This window comes from Rhinolophus sinicus, chromosome 1 (genome assembly GCF_057876585.1).
Source record: "Rhinolophus sinicus isolate RSI-liver-muscle chromosome 1, RSI-T2T, whole genome shotgun sequence".
Classification (NCBI taxonomy): domain Eukaryota; kingdom Metazoa; phylum Chordata; class Mammalia; order Chiroptera; family Rhinolophidae; genus Rhinolophus; species Rhinolophus sinicus.
In genome coordinates, this window is record NC_142501.1 from 197,724,186 (window position 1) to 197,736,952 (window position 12,767).

General features: G+C 39.5%; 1 protein-coding gene across 14 annotated transcripts in view; it reads right to left on the minus strand.

Annotated features, from left to right (window-relative positions):
- Window positions 1-3,664: 3,664 nt before the first annotated feature.
- RBPJ (recombination signal binding protein for immunoglobulin kappa J region) overlaps window positions 3,665-12,767 on the minus strand; it is a 201,358-nt gene continuing 192,255 nt past the window's right edge. For all 14 annotated transcript variants that reach the window (XM_074322037.2, XM_074322024.2, XM_019743886.3 and 11 more), the window contains 4 exons: window positions 9,733-9,873; window positions 8,574-8,729; window positions 8,097-8,200; window positions 3,665-7,941 (listed from right to left, as the gene is read on the minus strand). In XM_074322037.2, the coding sequence (XP_074178138.1) occupies window positions 7,626-7,941; window positions 8,097-8,200; window positions 8,574-8,729; window positions 9,733-9,873 (717 nt within the window). In that variant the 3' untranslated portion in view covers window positions 3,665-7,625. The remainder of the gene's footprint in view (window positions 7,942-8,096; window positions 8,201-8,573; window positions 8,730-9,732; window positions 9,874-12,767) is intronic.

Below are 12,767 nucleotides of genomic sequence, written 5' to 3' on the forward strand. Positions count from 1 at the left end.
AGCAGGTGTTTGGGCTTCGAGGCTGCATGCATGTGGAGCCAGGAGCACGGCTAAGGGCTTCTCATTTGTGCTCCCTCCGAATAACTGGCACTCCACACCCCCTCCCCCTTACAGAGACAAATGAAAAGTGGAGAGCTGCAGAACCAGCCACCCAGATGATAAATCACAAGTGCCTTTATGACCTGAGCATCAATCACAGGGGTCGTTGTGTCACACTCTGTCCGAGTTCTGGTCTTCCTAAAGCCAGCATGAGGTCCAGAAACGCACCTCGTTACAATTGGCTATTAACTCTATTAAGAGACAAAGATCCGTTATCTTCACCTGGAATGTGGGGAATGTTTCCAAGTGTACGGGATAGATTTTCTCTAGAGGTGTGTAACTTAGCACGCATTATGTGTAAGGCTGGGTCAGGGGGATTAAGGACATTAGCCAAGAGGTCAGGCCACTAGAATAGTAATAAATAAAAATCCAAACACTTGGCAACTGGATCGCACTTTCAAATTAATACGGCATTTTCAATCCATCACATTTCGTTTTTCCACTTCCCTAGGGCTTTTTTTCTCAAATGTAAAACGTGATGACTGAAATAGAATGGCTGTTCCCCGTCAAGTTCCTTAAGACAGAATTTGTCCCAGAACCACTCCCCAGTAACCTTACTCCTTTGATAACTGTGATTTGAGGCTAGTGTGGCACTTAGGAGCGTGACTCGGGGCTACCTGGGTCCACATCTGAATACCAGCTCTGCTAAATTTAAACATCTGACTTTAGGCAAGTCCGGAGATTGTCTCTTCATCTCTAAAACAAGCGTATTAGCTCACCGGGTTATGGTAGGGATTAAATCATGGCCATAAAGCAATTTACCAGTGACCTTGCCTCTGCCCTGGACCCTCAGCTCAAGTCCGTTCATCATCTTAGCTAACTATTGTGAAACCCCAACCAGGGCGTAAGATGCAAGAAAAGCCAAGTATCATCATAGAGATGGACACCCAGCATACCATTTAAAGTGTAATCTAGGTTTCTCAGAAGAACCCTCCCTGCTATGGACTGAAGTGTCCCCCCAGAATTCATGTTGAAGCCCTAACCCCCCATGTGACTGTGTCTGGAGTTAGGGCCTTTACTTAATTTACATAATGGTTAAATGAGGTCCTAAGAGTGGGGACCTGACCAGGTAAGACTGAGGCCTTAAGGACACAGCCGGTGCCCTGTGAGCACATAGAGAGGCCACCATTTGTGCCAGCAAGAGTCCTCATCAGAGCCTGACCCCGCTGGCACCCTATCTCGACTTCCAGCCTTCAGAACTGTGAGAAAATCAATTTCTGTTGTTTCAGCGCCCTGCCTAGGGTCTTTTCTTGAGGCAGCCCAAGCTAAGACAAGCCCTTCGCAGTTTTCAGGAAATGGCCACACCCTGATTGAGCCGAGACCCTAGAATGTTACTGGCCATTTAGAAATAGGGATGGCTCTTCATGCTTCTAAAACAAATAGCTGCATATTCCATTATCTTCCTGCTGACGGCCTCCCCCCACCCCCATCACATTATTCACACCTTTGTCATCTTACCAGCTACTGGTCGATCCCAGCTGACAACTCTTCCAGCCATTCTCCAGGACAGCTGGTGATTATAATCACAATGACCGTCCTCAGAGTCACAATTACTTTTCCCCCAGCTTTTCATTCTACCATCTAAATACCTAAATGCCACATTAAGAACTTAGCTGTGAAGGTGTAGGAACAGGAGGAAACCAGACTCACTGGCTGTGTGCTGTGTGCTGAGGAAGAACCAAGGAAGGCAGCCGTGCAGGGAAAAGTTAACTGGAGAGCGGGAAGGGTAAAAAGAGCAGCGTCCGAGAAAGCTCAAGAGGCCCCTGTGGGAATGACTTGGGCACACTCTCCACTCCTTTATATGAAGGAGGTAGGGGGTATATGTGGATTGATAGTTTGGGATTTAAGTAAGTACTAGCGACCCTACTTGTCCAGCACCAGTAGAAATGAACAAACAGGCAAAGGTGGCAGCATGCCTGGCCCACCTGTCTGACTGGACTGAACGGGCAGGGTAGTGGAATCTCAGGAGATGACGCGCAGGGACCAGTCACTGTGCCAGACAGAACTTGAGGCACACTTCAACTTCACACTTACCTTTAACATTTTTTAAATAAAATACCACATGTAAAGTGCTACCTCCCCAAAACAAAATATTCTGTAAATCCCAAGTTATAAAATAACCTATTTGTGTTTAGTGTGAATGTTTCTTGTAGTTAAAAACCTGTCCCTTTTCTGTATTAGAGAATAGTTATCTGCCTTTCCTATACACCAAGATGAGTCATGGTTTCTACTTATGTGTGCATTACACCTTTAACTATTTATTGACGACCACTGTGCCAGGCACACAACGGCCTTCTCCTTAACACAAACACCGACATGTGTCACTATCCAGTCTCACGGGTCCTGCTGGGTCTGTGGCACACCGTTCTGTCTCTTGGCCTTAGGCTTTAGGCTCTAACTTCTAAGTCAAGATGGATCGCCCCACCTGTACTTTACATACATCAACTTAGTGTGTCTCCCTCAGTGTTTTCTAGCACTAAACTGTTTTTAGGGTTTCTACTTAGTGGATCTTTCTAGATTTCTTTTTTTTTTAGAGGAGAGGATGGTTTCTGTGAGCACTCACCACTAGAACCTCATGTATCTTGACCGCTCCATCTCTGTAACTGACAATCATCTTGGGGTTTGATGACAAAATGCACACACACACTTTATGGATCTTTTACAAGATTGCTTGGAAAGTGACCAAGGGCTAGATACAAGCAAGGGGTACAAGCTTATTATTCTCTTCTAAATTCTAAGCCAGTAACCTCTCCCAATCTTAGCCTTTAAAAGCCTCCCAATTCAAATTTCAGCTAAATTGTTTCTTATTTAACAATTACTATCTTTAGAGCAAGATGTCTTTAGCAAAATCCTGATAACTTCACTTACACACTTTTATTTTGGGGTAGGTCAGGTAAGAAATGAACTATGATTTTAAAAATACATAACTTCCCCCTTTTACTGTTTCCCTATGAAACAAAGTGTGCTCTCTCTCCGATTAGGAGCCCCCACCAAATAGCACAAAACATTCTAAGTTCTTTTGTACACCAGACCAAACGACAACCCTATACTGGAACAGCAAGCTGTTAACAAATAATATTTTCAAATTTTGTTGAGATTTGCTTAAATATTCCTGAATTGGGAGAGACACCCCTTGAGTGACAAAGCCCATTTCCTTATTTACAAGGGAGGGGCAAAAAAACCTCATTAAAGCACTCCATACCGTGTTTCCCTGAAAATAAGACCAGGTCTTGTACCGTATTTCCCAGAAAATAAGACCAGGTCTTATATTAACTTTTGCTCCAAAAGACGCATTAAGGTGTATTTTTCAGGGGATGTCTTATTTTTTCATGTACAACAATCTACATTTATTCAAATACAGTTATATCATCTTCTTCTGGAACATTGTCATAACATACTAAATGCATCCGTCTGGCTGACGATCTTAACTGGGGCTTATTTTCGGGGTAGGTCTCATTTTCGGGGAAACACGGTAGTTAAAAGCATTGAAAAGCAAGTTAGCACAGCTATCACTTTGAGGTGATGCAGATAGCAAGGTAAGGTTGTAAATACACAAACTGTAATATGGAATTTAATTTTATCTTTATGATGTATTCTGAAATCAAAGATGATATACATGCATCAGGCACATCCAAAAGAAGACTTTTACAATGGTTTACATTTCCTTTTTATTTATTCCTTGAAACTGCCCCTATTGCAGGTTTCTCATGGATGAAATATGGAACTGAGCAGATTCATTTTTTCTACAAAATTATGGTATAAACTTGCTCAATTTTCTATCTTATTGCTAACAAACCTTACAGGCGCACAGTTTGTAAAATAAACCCCTTAAGGACTGAATGTGTAGAGCATGCTGCAAGGTACAAGAAATAAGCTAAAAATGAGCACATAAACCTACACCTGGACCAACATAGTACTGAATGCTGGCGAACATTTATCACAACACAGGGAGAAATTAATACAAGGAGATACAGTTCAGTCCTGAAAGGGTTAAATAGAAACCCTAATATATTACTGTTTTTACCATCCATCCTACATTACAGTGCTTGAAAACAAAGTCAAAAGTCTGGCACAGAAAATTACACACATTTGTTCAGTACTCATCAGAAACACAGCTGCTTTTGAAATCAAAAGTAACTTGGTTAATAACTGAATAGCATTTTGCTTCAGAAAGGAACACCAAACCCCCTCCCCACCATGGGCTACCTAGTTAAACATGACTAGTTAGTTTCGTTCTCAAAAACTGCATTGGAAATGTTCTGTGAGGGCACAGATGGTACCAGTTTCCTTAGAAAAACAAACAAAAAACTAACCAGCTATAACTGCAAATAAGTCTGTGCAGTAAGAGTGACAAATATTTCATGAATTAATATATAGATGACGATGCCTTGAGTTGCCACAGTTCAAGAAGAGTCAGCAGCAGGTTAAATATTATACTAGTGTTCAACTCTGAAGTTATTCAAAATAAAAAGGGCATTTTACATTTAAAGCATTTAGCTTGCCTTCCCAATCTCTGAGATCAATGCAATGGAACTATTAAAAACATTAGATCACAGACTCAGCTTCTACGCACAGTTTTAGAAATTGCAGAGAATCATGACAGCATAAGGTACACGTCTAAAACGGAATTAAAACCAAACAAGACCTCAAATGTACTATACTTGAACTGTCACGGTTGTGATTCTAGGAGTCTTTATGAGGGAAATGACCAGCATCTCTAATGATGCCTCCACTGGGGGAGGGGCCATCTTCTACTATAACTGGAGGACAAGGCTCCTATAAACAACAGGCTGAAAATGATTTACAAATCCATTTAAAAAAATTCTTTTTAAGCAGCTGTCAAAAGAACAACTGATGAAACCATAAACTACAATGGACAAATCATTTCAGTCTTTAGTTTGTGGTATGCAGACGGCAAAAAAATAGCAGGGGGGAATGCCTATATAAGTACATTCTTGGACTTTTCAGAAAAACAAACAGGGAAAGAGTTTACAGTTTAATATTTCAATTATCTTATTCGAAGAAACAGAGTCAAGATAAGCTATATTTAAACAGTAAAAAAAAAAAAGATCATTTTAATAAAGCCATAAACTTGAAAAATTATTTTGTGCTGCAAAGCTGGGTAAGGAATAGTTTGTTCTTCAAAAAGCATCTCATCTGTTATCAGTTAATTTAATATAATTCTGTAACTAAATGCCAAACCTGGGAAGTGGAAGGAACTTGTGGCCCATTAAAAATAAAGCAGCACTAAAAACATTTCCACACTCTGAACAAAAAGCACTGTGTAAAGGCTTCTTGTATGACTCAACAGAGAGAATAAATACTACTCAGAATTAAGCAAGTTTGTAAGAAAGAGCCAGTAAACAGTTAACACAAAGAAAGATAAGGCCACAATGAATTCTGCCCTTGATCAGTGGAACAGATCGGAAGTGTGAGGCTGGATTAGCTTACAAGAGAGAAGCTAGTGACTGGAGCAGATTTGAAGAAAGAAGGCTATATATAGTATAATGCAGCCTGTGAGTAATTAAAAAGGCTTACAGTAAGAGAAAACCACAATAAGTTTGATTCAACCACTAATGTGTTTTACAAATGACTTCCCCCTTGAAAACTGAGGAAAAAGCGATTTAAAGATGTTAGGAATTGTATTTACAATGGCAAAGTCTGAGCAAAAATATGAGTGATGAAGATAGCAAAGCTGAAAAATAAAAATGCTACTAACAATGATGTTTAAAAAGTTTACCAACAGAAACTTCCAAATAGCCCAGGACACCAGAAAGACAAGGTATGGTATGGAAACACTGCAGGAAGTTACAGTTTTGCATTCATAAGGTACTTGTGGCTCCTGTTTTATGGGACAGTAAAAGCTTACCACAATCTAGAGGTAGTTTTTACTCTAAGAAGGATGATTGTTTTACCAGACTGAACCCTATAACATTACACACATGGTTCCTGTACTAAATGTAGCCCGGATGAGTCTGCTGTAGTCTCTAAGAAACCGAACAAAGGCATAACCAAAGTGCAGGAATGGAAGCAATGGGAAACGGGCGAGCTTAGCATGCAAGGCCAACACACAACCCTGAATGCAACCAAATCTTAACTGAACGGAAAAATGTTTTCTGAGGAGACATTTCTGGAGACGCTCAGTATTGGGGAAGAGAAGACCAAAACAAGGCAGGGAAAGAAATGGAAAGATAAGTTACATTTGCATTTGTATAATCTCACAACTATCTGCTTCTAAAGTACTGTTTCCAGCTATTTTAGTTGACCATCTAATAAGAGCATCTTGTTTTAAGGTTACAATGATGTCTTGGCCTAGGCTACCAAAAAAAAAAAAAAAAAAAAAAAGTAAATAAAAACATGCTTTTGCTGAGATTTTCCTCATTATACAATACGGGCACCATCTACCAACTGGTAGCAAATACTTCTATGATATTTTTGTGTCATATGCTAACGAGGCAGAAAACACCCTACTAAATGAAATCACTGGGAACATTACAAATTCAAAATAAAATGTTTAACTTACACATAATACAAGTTATGTACAAGATCAGGAAGGGAAAAAACCTGAACAAATCCTGGAACATGTAGATACATTTACGTGTGGGAAAGGGGGGAGAATACTTCAAATACCAACAGGTTCTGTGCCATTAACTCATTAATGACTAAATGGCCACATTTAATTTCATGTAAATGTTAGAATCGCTTGGCTCACCACTATAAATACATTTTTTTAAAAAAACATGGAAATAACTGCCAAGTGTCTGAGAACAGAGACTAAGTTAATGTACATTACACGTATCGCAGGCAAGGCAGAGGCATTTTTTTAAAGCTTTTGCACAGACTTCATATAATCTTTAAAAAAAAAGTATGCAGGCCTTTACAAGATTTGATTTGCTGAAATCAAGACAATTTCAACTTACGAAAAGTCATAAGACTTCAGCTTTAAAAGAAATAAAAAATAAAAAGAACAGTTCCAGCCTTGGACCAAAAAATCCTAGAAGGGTATGGTAATTAGATTAAACAGCATGGTCAGGCTTGGAACCCGAATGAATTAAGAACAAAAGCTCAAGGGGGGGGGGGCGGGGAGAAAAACAACCTATTTGGTAACAAAGATGTACTATATATGGTGATATAAAAAAAGGTATGGTGAAAATGTACCTTTTACTAAAGCTTATACAAGTTCCTTGGTCCATAAAAACTATGTTAGATATGATTAACTTTTATTCCAGCCACATCTCTATTTCTTGCCCATTTAAACAAAACCAAACAAAGCCCAACCAAAAATAACAGCTGAAGAAAATTGATTTCCAATAGTTTGTACATTTTGATGCTTTGTTTTGTTTTACTGTGGCTTCTGAACTTCAAATCAGCACTTGTGGGTAATGGGGTTTTTGAATAATATAACCTGGCCTGGTATGAAAAGTTTTCCCAAGAAACCACCAAAGATTGTTCCTTTTTTTCCTCTCTTTTTTGTCAACATTTTGCAGCACTCAAAGTCCGTTTAAGTCCTAGCAACAAGACGGTGGTTAGGACACCACTGTTGCTGTAGACGATGTGACACTGGTTGAATTTGTGCTGACACTTGTGTAACTTCCCTCGCTGTTTGTGTTTGATTCATTAGGGGGCACTTGGCTTGAATTGGCTCGAAGGATTGCTCCCGCTGCACTGCAGTGTGGCCGTGGCCCTGGTTCTGGTGTGTAGGTAAAGGTAAGGCTGGTGGAATAAATGATTCCATCATTTCGGACCAAAGTTACTGGAACCTGGACTGGCTGCCGGACCCATCTCCAACCTTCTCGGAATGCAGAAATGTCTGGGACAACACAGAGCATGCTCTCTCCACATCTGAGGAGGAAATAGAAATCACTTAAAAGCAAGGCAAATTTTAGAACAGAAACTTAGAACTAGGCTGCTTAATATATTATCGATATCAGGAAAGAATCACATGTACCCAACTCCCGCCCAAAACTCTGGATGAAGTAAAAAGTTTTACCAAGTACCTGTACATAGTTTCAGCTTCTACATCCCCAAACCACACTCGTAAATTTGGAGTGAAATTCTGTCCTGTAAGTTCAAGCATTGCTACGTCCCCACCGCCATTCAACTGCAAGTCACAGAAAATCAGAACAACGTTGAGAAAGCTTTTCATTTCTCATTAAAGTGTGCAGATTAGTTTCTCATTCAATTATCATTTGCAAAAAAAAATGGATCATTAAATTCTTCTTTTAAATGACATGATTATAAAGACAAAGTGTGCTAAAAACATCTCAAGATAACAAAAAGTCCATTTTAACTTTAAATTGTCTTGCATAAAAGTATGCTTCTATTTTTTTTTTTAAATCAACAAATGATGTATTACAAAACCCCCAAATCACCAGATTTGGAGAAAAATCAAAATTATTCTGAAATAACATTATTGCAAGTCAGAGTTGAGAAAAGTTGCAAAGAGGTAAAAGTCAAGCTGTAAGTGGTCTCACCTGAAGACTTTCTACGACAGGCACAGGTGTGACAGGGGCTAGGACAGGGCCCATCCCCTCGTAGAATGTATACTCTGCCTTATCCGTGCTAATGATTGTCCAGGAAGCCCCATCATTTATCATCTCTTTATTTGGTTCTTTTGGGCATGGAGTGGCCTTACGAAGAAAGAATGTTTAGAAATTGAGTTTTACATGCACTGCAGTATAAGACAGTTTTAACAAGTAACACTCATGGGCTAGAATTAACATGGAAAGAATTTGGTAAAAATGTATCAATTTCCCAAGCATGGTCCTTTGCCAATCCCTAAATAAACACAAACAGAATATTAACATGACAACCTTACACAGCAGTTTTTATTAATAGCAAATAGTTCAGTGACATACTAAATAACTAATAGTACCTTTCAGAATAACCATTTAAAAGAACACCAGTACCTGTATAATTTTGAAAATAAAAGTCCAGTATCTGTGATGTAAATAGCGGTTTAAAACTCTGTAGGGATCCCTAAGAAAGAAAGAATCACAGCCTCTCCTTAGAAAGCAGCTAGAAAAGTATGCACTTTCTGAAGGAGAGACCCAGATGTGAACCGAAACCCCCACCCCGACCTGAAGACACCTAGCCCAGTCCCTCTGTGCTCGGCTGAGCAGATCGGCTGTGTGTGACCATCTCTCGGGAACAGGTCTCAGGTGTCTACAAATGCATTTCCCATGAAAGTGTAACACCTATTAAATCATCTGCCCATCATAAATGTCCTCATGAAAGCCTTCTGAGTAGGTGTAGTTAAAAATTAGCTTTTGAACCATGTCGTCATTACTATCTTGGAAGACCCCAATATAAATCTGATGAGAATTATGAACACCCCTGCATGCAACTTTCGGGGATTCTCCGAACACTCAAAATCTACTTTTGGATAATTGGAGGATCTTTTTCATCCCAGAACTAGATGGTAACTGTTTCTCTGAGAACATTTTCAAATTTTGAGTTCTTTCCCGAGGTAGGAAGACCGCCGTGTCTGAGGACCTTTGGACGTGAGATAAATATCTGAACACAGCTTCATGTATTTGCATACAACTAACATTAAACAAGAGTTTCATGTTTCTGCATGCTATTAATCTAAGTTTGCACATTTTAGATTTCACCAATAATTTAAAAACATACCTGAAATTGGATTATTCTTTCTTGAGAAAGGCACAAGTACATTCTTTCTGTGTCCTTAAGGTAAAACGCACATTTGTGGAGCTGCGACACAGGGTCATCCGCATCCAGCAGCGCGGTCTGCTTGTCAACTTTCCTAATTATCTAATGTCAACAATTAAAAAAGAGACGGTCATCACATGGAGAGTTTTCATTATGTATGCTGTCAAGAGTATAAGCTATACAGTAATACGTTTGTTATTTGTCAGACACCTACACATACAAACACATTCTCAAACAACAAGGCTAAAAAATACTTTTAGATCTCAAACGTGTTAGAATGTGGAAACTGTGACCTTCTTCCATGAACACTTGAAAAACAGGACAGGTAGGCACTTGTTTTCTAGATAAGGGCTTTTCAAATTTTAATGTGCATACAAATCATCCAGGGTGCTTGTTACAAATTCATCGGTTCTGATCCTACAGATCTCCTGTGGGGCCTCGGACTCTGCATTCTTAACAAGTTTCCAGCTGATGTTAATCCTGTTGGTCTCTATTCTGAGGAGCAAGTTCAGGTGACCTTTCCAATCAAATACAACGACAAATAATCCAACATCGAAGGGAAAACAATCTCTAAAGGCTAACTTGGGTGTAGCACAGTGTAGTCCATTTACGCGATACTTACACATATATTTTTGAAAACCTAAAATAGGTATCATTTTGCAGATTAGAAATGGGCTCAGAAAGGTCAGGTAAGTTTCTCAAAATCAGCTGGTTAGTAGCTGAAGGACCAGAATATGATTCCACAGCTGGCTGCCTGCCCAGGCTGAACTCTCCATTATGCTCTACAAATTTATAATCCAAATATTCCAGAAAACACGCATGGATATCTGGAAGATAATCCTATCAAACCTTAGATATCATTTGTCACACAGATGCTAATCACTAAGTGTTTGCTGATTATGAAGACCAATCCCAACAGCGTACAAACATGTTAGAACTATTTCTCATCTAAAATCAAAAGTAAAGAAAACCCTTCCTTGACTACATGTCCCTGGGCCCCGATCTCACCACCCCATTTATCTTTTCTCCTTTATAGAAAACTCTTCTTCCTCACCATCCAATCTACTGAAATCTCTCCAGCCTTGCCTCAGTCTCCACTACAACTGCCACCAAGGCCACCAAGGAAGGACTCACAGACACATGAAGCCCACGGGCAGTTCTCTGTCCTCATCTTACTGGCTTCCTCAGAAGCCTGTGACACAGGCTTTCTCCTTTTGGGGCCTTTACGGCGTCCCAGAGCCAAGTCCTCTGACCTTTGCTCCTCTCCATACTCGACACTTCCTGTACTGCTTAGAGGCTAGCAACTTCTACATTTCTCTCTCCAGCCCTATCCTCTCCAGCACTCAACTTGTATATTTAACTACCTAGTTAGCAGTTCCACTTAAGATGTCTAGCAGGCAAACTCAATCTTAAGCAAAAACAGAATTTTTGATTTCCTCCTAAACGTGAATCTCCCTCAACTCCCAGCTCAATAAATGGTGCCACCGCTCACTCAATCCAAAACCCTTAATTGGAATCATCCTTGACGCCTTGCTTTCTCTTACACCCAATCATCTTCATCTGTCAACAAATACTGTTAGGTCTACTTTCAAATAAATCAGTCACCTTTCATCACCTTGCACTACAATCCTAATCTAAGATGCCATCATCAACTCTTGCTTGAATTATGACAAAAGCTCAACCGCCTGTCTCTCTGCTTCACTGCTACACCCCTATGTTCTCCATAGAACAACCAGTTATCCTTCTAAACATAAATCAACCATCATTCCCTGTTTAAAACCCTCTAGCGGCCTCCTATCATACACATATAATGTAAAGCCCTTAGAAAGATACAGCGAGGAACTACACAAGACGGTGCCCACAGCTAACCTTAAAGCTTCATTTCCTGCCACTTACCCCTTCCATTACTCCCTCAGCTCTCGCCGCAATGGCTTCCTTACTAGCCCTCAAACATCCCTGTCTTTATGCTCGCATTCTGTCTGCCTGAAATGCTCCTTACCCAGTCTGTGGTTCCCCAACTTCATCTTGGTCTCAGAGTTCTTTGATTTCTCTAAAACCCGTTCCCAATTCTCTATCCCTTTCTAATCCGCCTTTTTATCACTTATATTAACCTTTTAATATATTATGTGGTTATTTCTTTAACTGATCTTTGTCTATCTCCTTATCAAAATGTAAGCATCAAAATGAGGACAGGAAGTGTGGTGTGTGTCGCTCACCAGGCACAAAGAAGGTTCAGGACTATTTGTATAATGCATGCCTGCATGCAGGGCTCTAATACTCTGCCCCACAGTGAACAGCCTTCCTAGTAACTCTCAAGGGTTTTGGGAGAATTAAGTGAATACATACATAGATAACAGTGCCATTACATTATGTAATATTATCGACTTTGACCACTTGACTCACACCTCACTCACCTACATTCAAGGATTTTTCTACAGGTAAGCCATAAGTATAAAAGTCCCAATCTTTAAGTTAACATTCTTCATATTTACACATTTTTTAGCTCTGTGCTTTATTAGTTAGAATATTTGTCATTCTACTATACCACCACCAATTTTTGAGTTTAAAGGGAGTCAGTACACTTTGAGCAATTGTAACTTCTATGATAGTCTGTAAGACTAAATTTAAGCAAAATGGTTCAATTCAATGCTAAAGTTTCAAAGCTATATTTAAATTGAATGAGGATTTTAGAGAAATAACTAATTTTTGAATGATATAAGTCTAAAGCTTCCAGTAAGTCTATAAGCACTCACTCATGCTTCTCCCACCACATAAGAGTCAAGATTTGTCTCTTGTTGTTTGTGTACTCCACTGTTTCTCCACTAGCTAGTAATAATAAGCACATTGAAAACATGGGCCATGTTTTGTTCAATTTTATTACCTATAATCCTTTGGACACAGACACTGCTGAATGACCTAGCTCTTACCAACAAAGAAACCGAAGACGTCCACTACTATTTGGCATCAAAAACTTGCTTTGATCATTTCTAATTATC